This window comes from Danio aesculapii, chromosome 9 (assembly GCF_903798145.1).
Source record: "Danio aesculapii chromosome 9, fDanAes4.1, whole genome shotgun sequence".
Taxonomy (NCBI): domain Eukaryota; kingdom Metazoa; phylum Chordata; class Actinopteri; order Cypriniformes; family Danionidae; genus Danio; species Danio aesculapii.
Window position 1 is genome coordinate 32129933 of NC_079443.1, and position 11326 is coordinate 32141258.

General features: G+C 31.7%; 1 protein-coding gene across 3 annotated transcripts in view; it reads left to right on the plus strand.

Annotated features, from left to right (window-relative positions):
- dachd (dachshund d) overlaps positions 1-3789 on the plus strand; it is a 170028-nt gene extending 166239 nt beyond the window's left edge. For 2 of the 3 annotated variants that reach the window (XM_056465443.1, XM_056465440.1), the window contains exon 11: positions 3350-3789. In XM_056465443.1, coding sequence (XP_056321418.1) covers positions 3350-3390 — 41 coding nt within the window. In that variant the 3' untranslated portion in view covers positions 3391-3789. The remainder of the gene's footprint in view (positions 1-3349) is intronic. The other variant, XM_056465441.1, reaches the window with a different exon arrangement.
- The last annotated feature ends 7537 nt before the right edge of the window (positions 3790-11326 follow it).

The following is an 11326-nucleotide window of genomic DNA, read 5'->3' on the forward strand; positions in this document are numbered from 1 at the left end:
ACTTGCATGTGAGGGAAAAATTCTATTCCAATCTGTATAAAAAGCAAAGAGACGTGCTATAATTTCAGCACTTGGCTGTTGAGGGAAAAAAAATAATGAGAGCATAATTTCAGAGAACTAATTATTTCTATTTGTCTTTTGTCACACTCTGTAATTCTGCTATATTAACACAGTCTGTGTTTATTAATTGCTTTTCCAGTGTTTTGAATCCATTCCAAGAATAAGCTTGACTGTTTTTCCTGGCTCCGTGCTTCTGGGAGCACATCTCGCCACTAATTCCTTGTGATACCGAACATAATATCTCCCCGGTATCTGTTCCTGATGCTCAGCGCTCGCCTCGCGATGTTTTCTGCAAGTTTACACGACCCTGTGCGGGGAGATAAAGTTCTTTGTTGCAAGATTAAACATCAAAACAGTTAAAGTGAAATTAAAATTAAATGAATGAATGTCACTGAAGCAAAAAAGGCAGTAATTAATGGCTCCCTTAATTGTCTTCATAAAATATTTGCATGGGCATAATTTGCATAATTTACATGTATTAATTAATCTTTCAAAGGAATTTTATGCTGAGAGAAGCCAAAAATGCCTTTGTTTTATTTAGCATCTTATGAAATATTTATCCTCTTTAATGAACTTTTCATCTTGATTTGAATATAAAAATGCCAAAGTTTTAACATATTTTAATGAGGGGGTTCTTTCATAAAACAACATGGCAGCCGTTCGATTCTTCCCACTCGAGAAGCTTTCCTGGCACCGTTTACTCAAGCTAGTTTAGCTACACTTCATTTGACCCAGAATTAATATGCTAATTTGTACATTTAAGATTAGCTCTCTGCTTGTTTTTTGTTGTCGTCATTGTTCAGAGGGTGTTGATATTCAACTGTGGCATTTTAATATATAAATTGCATATTTTCTGGCATTTTATTATTATTAAAATTCTAGGGATTGATTTTTGATATACTGCACTGCTGTTGATGTGTGATATCAAACAATGTCTGTACCAAATATGGTGCAGTCTAGAAAACTCAGCCAATCAGAATCTAGTGATCTGAATACATCTGTATGCATTTGTTTAATGGTGTCATTGATAAAAAAAAATGCCAAAAACTGTCCTTTTGTCTACATAATGTCACTGTTTATATATATATATATATATATATATATATATATATATATATATATATATATATATATATATATATATATATATGGATGGATGGATGGATGGATGGATAGATGTATGAATGGATGGATGAAAGCTATTACTAAGAAGCTATAAGATTTTTGGAATATTAGACAGTCCCTCCAGGATTTCGCTGGATATTTTTTCAGATTTTTGCAGGCTAAAATTATTTCTCTGCAGCTTTGCGGCAATACTTGCACCATTATTTTGTGTTGATTTGCTGTAAAAAAATATACCACAGACGAAAGTCTTTATTAAATATATTTTTATTACTCTTAGACCCAGACATTAGGTTCTGTAACTCATAAAATCACACTTAAAATTAAAAGATACTGTATGTTTAAAAAAATATCTTGTATCCTTATATCTAAAGCGTGTGCACGTAACAGGTCAAAGATCAAAATCCACTGAATCATTGCACATGTAGTCTCTCATGAAGGCCATCCTAGTAAAAAAATTAAAAGTGTTGCTGTTTCAAAATTATTTACCCTCCTCTGAATTTTTTTTTTTCCTTTTAAAAATTTTTCCAAAATATGCTTAACAGAGCAAGGAATTTTTCACACACTGTAAACCCCAAAAATTAAAGGTAACTCAAACCATTTGAGGAAACTATAATCTATATGAGTACTCTGAACATTTAGGTTGAAGTAATGAGGTATTAAATTAACTCATTACCTTCAACACTGAGTTCAAAACTCTTTTCAAATGAGTAGAATTAACTTTCAGTAAATTTTTTATTTAACTACACTCATTTCATTTGATAAAGTTGACTGTTGGGTTTTGCAGTGCAGTATTTAATATGTTTTCCTCTGGAGAAAATTTTCATTAAACTTAATTATTTTATTTTGGCTAAAATAAAAGCAGTTTTAACATTTTTTAAAAACATTTTAACATCAATATTATCAGCCCCCTTAAGCAAAGAAAAATGCAAGATCCGCAAAATTTTGTGGAGTTTGCTTGATTTTCAATAAATTCAGCGTTTGCAAAATCACAAAATCCTGGAGGGACTGATTACAGTAACACTATGTTTTATAAATTATTTTTGTATGCATGCTGCCACTTACACACGGACATATCTTTGCACATAGACTCAAAACACATTGTGATAATCCAATACACCATAATAATACAAACCTTTTGCTCTTGAATGTGGCAGCTGTACAGTTAGTAGTCTTTATAAAAAAGGTTTTAGAAAGAAAATCAGGTAAAATACTACAATATACATTTGACAAAAATACACATTTTTTTGCATTGTTTATACTGTTTGCATTAACACAACCAAAAAAAAAAAACTCAAATGAGGGTTAGAGTCATACATTTGGTGATATTTAATCGCCATCATTAGATCACAATATTATACCTGTAAGTCAAATAAATTACATAAACAAACATGATGGCATAATGCAGTTTTATGCACTCCCGGCAATTAATCAATGTCCATCAGATTTAGTTTCACATTAATCAATATTTCTGGGTTAAATAAAATGCAATGCATCAGCGTCTAATGGATAATTAATAATAGATATTTTCTGGAACACGAGTCCTTTTTTTATCTACAATGAGCTGAACCATTTTTAATTCAATTACCATGAAATTAACATTAATGTATTAACGTAATGTATCAGCAATTTGATGTTTAGCCTTTTCATTTATTATATATTTTATTCATAGTTATGCCACTATAACTTACAAAAAAAATGCATCTTTGATCACCCCTTCTGCTGATTTATTTGGTTGTACTTCACAAGAGAGCAAACGCTGCTTAAATGCAGTGATGCAGCATTCCCGGACACAGAGGAACTGTTCTGGTAATAAACGTCAAACAAGCTCCTGAGCCATGCCTAACAGATGCTTTTACCAGAACAGGCAAAGAGAGCTGCTGTCCATTCAGGCATGCACTTGCCGGTGAAGGTTTCCCTGGAAATGGACAGAGCTCATTAGATTGTACACGTTGAAGAAGGCATTGTTACAGCTTTTTTTCCTCCGCTAAATGTTATTTACGCACAGACTGTCATTTGTGAAGTGCTTTGAATCATAAGTGCTATATTATGTTTTTAAAATGTGACATAATCGAGGGTTTACAGTTTGTGTTTTTCCTATCTTTACTTAATGGATCAATTCTGTTCACTGTACTTATTATCTTGTCTCTCTTTGTTTTGTTTTTAGCAGATGGAAGACTTTTTCTGAAAACCACAGTGATGTACTAACAGCATGACGTTGAAGACTGGCCACATGTGTTTTAGGAAGATTCTCCAGAGTCCCTTTGCAGGGTAATTTAGTTACAGAAGCAGGTCAATCGCTCATAGAGGTGCACCAAGGGTTTATGCTGGGCCCGATGTGGAGGATGGATTGTGTCCGAATGTAGTATTAGGACTCGTATTATCACTGATATCAACATTATAATATACCAGATGTGGGATTGGATATGATGAGTTGACCAAGGTGACATTTTGAGCACAGTAAAACGTACCTTTTGGTACACTCGGTGATAATATTTACAACAAATTCACAGCACTGAAGATTTTTTATACTGTATTTAAACCAGCGAGAAAGCTTTGGAAATTCAATCGGATTCAGAGGTTTTGTTTTGTATTAAAAGAAGAAAACACACATACACACACGAGTCAATGTTAAAACTATTTGCCAAGATGTTAAAGATCCAAACTTGGAGGAGAACCTCTGAAAATGTGAATTTGAATATATGTTGATCAACAGAAAAGACTAATATCTGCTTTTAATGTTTTCTAAACTAGAAGAAAAAACAAACAATCAAGTTTCATTTCTATCATTATTGTATATACAAGAGCAGAAGATAGGTTAACTCACTCACTTTGGTATTTGTATATAATGTTAAAAGTTGGTATTGTGTATGCAGTAGATCTATTAGGAGAACAATACCGACGTTTATATTGAATTTCTAGATTTGTTTTGTTTCTGAGCCATCATTCTTTCAATTCGCTGCCACTACGGTGAGGAAGCATGCAGGCATGTAAATGTGTTGTCCTGAATTCATGTTATTCAATAAATACTTAACTGTGCTGAACAAATGTACTTAGGGTTTATTCACTCACACCCAGTTAAAGTTGATGAACACTATCTCTTTAATGGCCACATTTTGAAGCTGAATCTTGTAAGGACTGATTTTAAATTCAGTTGTATAGGTCACCAAATGCTACACATCATTGTTACACTGAATTTGGGGTATTACTTTGATTGATAGGCCCCTTTAAATAAGTATTTCATGTATCATACTACATAAATATCTATTGTTCGAGTCAGTATCTTCAACAAGCAAACATGCAGCAAGTTACAGATAAATTAAATTCATTCTGAGATACAATGGAAGATAACTTATAATAATAAGTCATTATTGTCCCCCATGTAGACCATATTTGATTAAATAAAGTGCATGCTGAACTTTATTATGAAGTTCAGCATAATAAAGTTGAACACTTTCTTTTTAACAGCTACATTTTGAAGCTGAATCTTGTAAGAACTGATTTTAAATTCAGTTGTATAGGTCACCAAATGCTACACATCATTGTTACACTGAATTTAAGGGGAATTACTTTGATTGATAGGGCCCTTTAAATAAGTATTTAATGTATCATACTACATAAATATCTATTGTTCAAGTCAGTATCTTCAACAAACAAACATGCAGCAAGTCGCAGAAAAATTATATTAATTTTGAGATACAATGGAAGATAAGTAATAATAATAATTCATTATTGCCCCCCATGTATTTGATTAAACAAAGTGCATGCTGAACTTCTTATTTTGCAGATTAATTATATATAATAATGAAATAATGCTAATGTGCACTTGCTGGCAACACATTTTTGTTTTATTGCATATTTTTTTAAAGAAAAAGATTCCTAAAATATTTGACAGATTTAATTAATCGTTGCCAGCAGATATTCACACAAGTCCTTCACATAATTTGCCTTTTTCCAAGGCAAAAATCAAGTAATCACAGCAATCCCAAACTGTCAGATTTGAATAAAGAGTGAAACAATTGAGCCGGATGGGTTTAAAATTACACTCTGCTAATTAGCGGTAATGTCGAATATATTAAATCATAGATTACAGGCTTTTATTATACCAAGTAGATGATGATGATGATGGTGATGAGGCACTTATTGGATAATCAAGAAAGAATATGTGTTGAAAGGATCCTTTATTAGATGGACTTATCTAATGTTACGGGGCAGCTATTTAAACTATAATCATAGACATTATTTTGTCACGCATTTGTCCTCGGTCTGTAACAATTCAAATGTTTATTGTGTTAAACTACATGTTAAAGTATCTTTTTACCTCATCAAAGGGGACTTGCCTTTTAGTTTCTTTTTATGTGATGTAAACACTGTAGCAAGATTTATGGACACATTGTTCCTTATTTCTTTCTATGGCAGTAAAGGAAACGTATAAATATTGAAAGGATGTCTTGTTTTAAAGTGCTTTTCCCTCTTTTCTGATCTTGTCTCCTGTAATGACATGGTATGAGAGAGAGAGAGAGTGTGTGTGTGTGTGTATGAGAACAAATGAGCGAAATTGTGCGTGTCTGCACACATGCACTGAAGTGTATCTGTGTGGATTTGCATGAGTGTGTGTCTGTTTTCTATTCTATGGTGTCAAATATGATAATAAAATATTTGTGAGTCTGATTATTAGACTAAACTCTTTTGCGAATGAATCACTTTGTCAGCTTGAGAAAACGTGTACACTTTTTTTTAAAATCAAATGTCATCATGTAAAGCAGTTTATTTCATAATCCATGATTCAATGTATCCTAATGAAGATTTTCAGCCGCAAAACAAAACGTCACGTATGATGTTACGTAAGCGGCGTGCTTATATTTTAATCTGAAGGGCAATCAAAATTGTTCATGGTTGAGTTGTAAAACATGTGTTACTGAGCAATGACAATAACTAGCAGAATAAAACCACTCATGCTTAGTACAGTGAGCACACGGCTCTACACAACACATGACTGAGAAATAATACCTTTCATTCATTCCGGCTGAACGAGCACAATATTCCTGGGAAAAGCCACATAGTCAAAGAAAGAAGGAAACGAGAAGAAGCTTACATCTCTTCATGTAATTTAATTAGTTATTGATAAACTGTTAGGATTGAGCCAAGCAAATCAGGTCATTTGGGTTACAGTATGGGTTATGTTTTTATAATATGCATCATAAACATAACTGACTAAATAAAATCTCAGTTTGTAAAGATGGAATATTATATATGTATATTTATAGATTAAAGATGCTGATGACAGGCTTGTGAAAAGGGTCCATAGATAACAAATCTTTGATTAAAACATTTAGCTGTGACTAAAAATTTCACCTATGATTAATTGTAATGGTTTGTGTATAATATATACTTTAGTAAAGTAAATGTACATTAGTAAATGAAGACTTCAGATGCAAAAACCTTTAAATGCCGTCTGAAACTTTCTCCTGAAATTCTTATTTTTCTCAGCCTTCTATGTTCACGTTCATTTATTTTGCCTTAAAGGCATTAAAAAAAAGAACATATTCATCACTATAAAAGTAAAATTACTGAGTCTACACACAGGAATTGTTTGTATTTTTCAGATTTACTGTGTTTATGTATGCTATTTTGAAAGTGCTAATTTTTTTAAATACTTTTCATATTGTTAAACCCCATTTTCGTTACAGGATATTGCTCTTTTTTTCATAAATAAAAAAGATGGCTCATTTTATAGTAGCTTTTTTGTTACAAAAAATAGCAGGAACATTTATTTATGAAAAATAACAAACAACACTATATATATATATATATATATATATATATATATATATATATATATATATATATATATATATATATATATATATATATATATATATATATATATATATATATATATATATATATATGAATAAATAATCATTTATATTACAATGAATAACATTGATATTTGATTTCATAAAAAAATAACACTTTTATCAATCATCACAAGGTTCTTTCTGAATTACTTTGAACTAATCGCATCATCATAAAACTCAAAAAGGTTGAGATGCTCATTTATTTTTCTACAAGCAATTCTTTCATTTACTTTAATCCTCCAAATAAGTGCTGCCATTTTGGTCCTCGATAGCAGGTTTAAAGTTAATCCTAAACTGAAATGTACATCTGAGTTCAAAGTGATGGAGCAACAAGGGTATGGTTAATGAAGGGTTATTTTGAAGTTAAATCCAGAATCAAACTGAGGGTTTAAATGTAAGCCTACCTCTTTTTAAACAAGGCGCAAGATTGATACAACTATTATCACATTTAGAAAATTCTTTTTTGTGCAACACACCCATGGTTCTAGATCATTTGATAGAAGTGATTTGTTTTGCTGCTCAAATGACACATTTATAACGAAGACAGCAAAATAAATAAGATTTTTTAAAAACGAGCATAACATTCAGGTCATGTTCTTTTTTCTTAACACAATTTTGATGACACTGTGATGGCGTTTCTTAATAAATCAGTTCAGAGAATTTATTTCACAATGATTCTGTGTTTTTAGAAGAAGAAAAAAATGAATGATTGATTTCAAAGAATCACCAACTTGTCACCAAACTCAAATGCTTGTTGCCACCTATTGGTGTAACAATATAATAGGCAGGAAGCATCACTTAAAAAACAGACTGCATCAAGAACATTTTTTTTAAATCTGTTGCATCCTATCATCATACAGTATACGAGGAACACGTGCATAGAATAAATAAAATCAAAGTTAATAGTAAATATGTGTCAATATAGTTTTTATTTATTTTAATGTCAATTAGGAAAACAGGAGTGTGGATTTAAAAAAAAAATACTATATTGAATTAAATTGACCGTTTTAAGATCAAATAATAAGGTCTAAGTTGAAAAGCCTCAATTAAAAATAAATAATTAATCGAATTTTTCAAAATGTTTAAAACCAGACATGTTTTCCCATTTTAATTGGTGATCCTTTTATGAATTTGACCTCTTTCACTTTCTAGCTTGAAATATTCCTTAATGACATCAGGAAGTAACATGTGAAAACAAGACAAACGTCTGAAACTTTTAGCAATAGATTTGTTAAATAATTAGTTTTGTGTTTTTTTTTTTTTTATTTTAAATACCACAATAAAATAAAAAGGAAATTGTTATGAGCTCCTGATCTTATTCATCCTGATTAAACATTTTCCTCTGTTGAATAACCCTGCAACTGCCTGCTCTACCAAATGGTTGACTATGTTTTGACTGTTTTAAATAACACACACAGCATTGTTGGTTTACAAAAAAATCTAACAAATATAATCATGTTGCACTACTACTCTTGATTTGAAAGGTTTTATTGGGAAAACAAACAAACAAACAAGAAAACATGTTAAATGAGAATCTGAAATATTTTATGCCAGACTTCAAAAATAAAGATGATTTAGAATTTAAAAATGTTTTAATTTGAATATATATATATATATATATATATATATATATATATATATATATATATATATATATATATAATGTTTTTAATAAATTGGTCTTAAACTGCATATTTTCAGATTTTCATAGTATATGTATTAATTCCGGTACTTTAACCATAAACCGACATATCAACCATTTGGTTGAGGTTAATATTTCAGAAATTATGGGATGTGTTGAAAAAGATGCATTGAGTGTGTTAACTAGCGACATTAGGAGTTAAGAAATGCAATCTAATTTTTTTTTCTTGGTGGGGTAGTTAAACCCCAAATAAATTGAACATTTCTGGTAGCTGGCACCCTATTGGCCTACAAAGTAATTTTTCCTCTATACTATGCAAGATGATGGGTGCCAGTAACCTGCATTCTTCAAAATATCTTCTTTTGTGTTCAACAGAAGAAAAACTTTTAAACCCCGCAAGTAAGAGTAAATGATGAGGTAATTTTCATTTTGTGTAATAGAGATCGCAGACAATAAAACAAACCATAATTAAAGCGTTCATATATATTTGTTTAATGATTCTGTTGAGTTCAATACAAAAAAAGGGAAAATGTATTTTTTGACATATTCAAATGACAACTGCCACTGATAAACACCTGCCAATAGCAATAGATTTGTTAAATAAATAGTTTTATGATATATATATTTTTAAATACCCATATAAAATAAATATGACATTGTTATGAGCTCCTGATCTTATTTATCCTGGTTAAACATTCCAATTTTTTTTTTTTTATCAATTTGTCATTTTGCAAATATTCAAGTGCATAAGCTTGCATATTCCCAAAAATGTTATACACTTTTTAAGAGAAATATTTATACACAGCAAAAACATTACTTTAAGTACAAGTTGCAGAGCTAAAAAGGTAGTGCGTAGCAGAAATGACCCATGAGATCACATAAGTGTTTGGCTCAGGAAACTGTTTTTCGAAGCAACGCAGCTAATTGGCATTAGTGTTATTTCAAATTTATAAAAGCTTAGGCAGAATTGACACTGAATGACAATTTCCTGTCGTAAGCAATTCTGATGGAAATGTGTTGACACAGCACGGCCGTGCACAGGTCCATTTTGCATGCTTTTGAAAGCGTGGCTGTAACAGAGAGGCTTGGAGATGAATAATTGACTGATCGCTGCATAATTCAACACAGCATTGTAAAAATTCAAGGTCTGGAACGTTTCATGTTTTTCTTCTTTATTGAAAATGAGGTTAAAGTTTCTATCAACCTTGGAAAAACTACATATAAAGTGGCAATCAATGGTGACTGTAATTCAAGTTCGGCCTTTTCATGAGCATAAAAGGTTTCTATCACTCACTGCTGAAATTTGAGGCGGTGAAGAAGCCGCAAATGTGCTGTCTATCAAATTGTTTTGTTTTCTTCGTCAGGCTGCTTACTTTAGTGCATTTTAAATACAGCAGATCCGTGTTGTCTGCATCTTTGATTGAGAATAGGATGATTTTCCTCTCTCTCAGACAGAAATGTACAGTAGTTATGAGCTGTTTGATGTCTTGTTCTGCTCCAGCTATTTGAGCGGGATTCACCCCTCCAGCTAGATGTTTCATATCACTGCACATATTGTAATAAATTCATTTCAGTTAGAACATGACTTTGAGGCACAAAGACTAAAATATCCACGGTGCTGTAATCACGTCCCATGTCGAGCACATTAATAACGAGCGCTGCTCATTCCAAACATGGACCGTGTCAATGTCATCACTTTGGAGTGTGTGCTTTTCTAGTGTCGAGTGTGAATATAAAGACATTCTCCAGGTGATTACTTCACACAGTCTTTTCATCGCTAATGCCCAAGGTGATAATGTCAGTCGATCCGTTTAGTGCAGATAACTGTAAATGAATTCACATGTTCAGTGGGATGTTGTTGTCAAATAGAGGTGCTATAATCTATCGGCTGATATAGCTTACGTATTAGATCAAATAACAAGTAGATATTTGGATGGCAATAATTTGTCGGTTTTGCTGCAAAATTTCCATCACACATTTCAAAATTAATTCTGGCTTCTATCTCTTCTTCCTCTTCTTTTAAATAACAATCGGGCTGCATCCAAAATGCCATACTTTCCCAGAATGTGACAAAAAGATTGTCTGAATTCACTCATAAAAGAGTAGTAGCTAGATGCTATTACTATTTGTTTCTGATGAGACTGTGAAATGCACATACTGTATGATACATGTTTTACTATGCTTTAAAGCCAATGAAGGACTGATGCTCATGACACATGACAACAACAAAAATGGTCAGTTCCCCTTTAAAGTGATAGTTCACACAAAAAGAATAATCTGTCATCATTCACTTAACCTTCTCTTGTTCAAAACCTATTTCAGTTTCTTTCTTCTGTTGAACAACACATAAAATATTTAGAAAAATACTGGTACTGTAGCTGGCACCCATTGGTTTCCACAGTATTTTCCCCCATACTATTGATGTTGATGGGTGCCAGCAACCTGCATTCTTCAAAATGTCTTTTGTATTCATAATAGTTTAAAACCACATGAGGGAGAGTAAATAATGAGGTCATTTTCATTTTTGGGTAAACTACAATACAGATTGCAAGATAAGCAAAAAATAAAAACAAACAATGATTAAAAAGTTACAGTTCTCAGCTGTATATAGTGGAGTACACCCCATTTTGAAAATGAATAT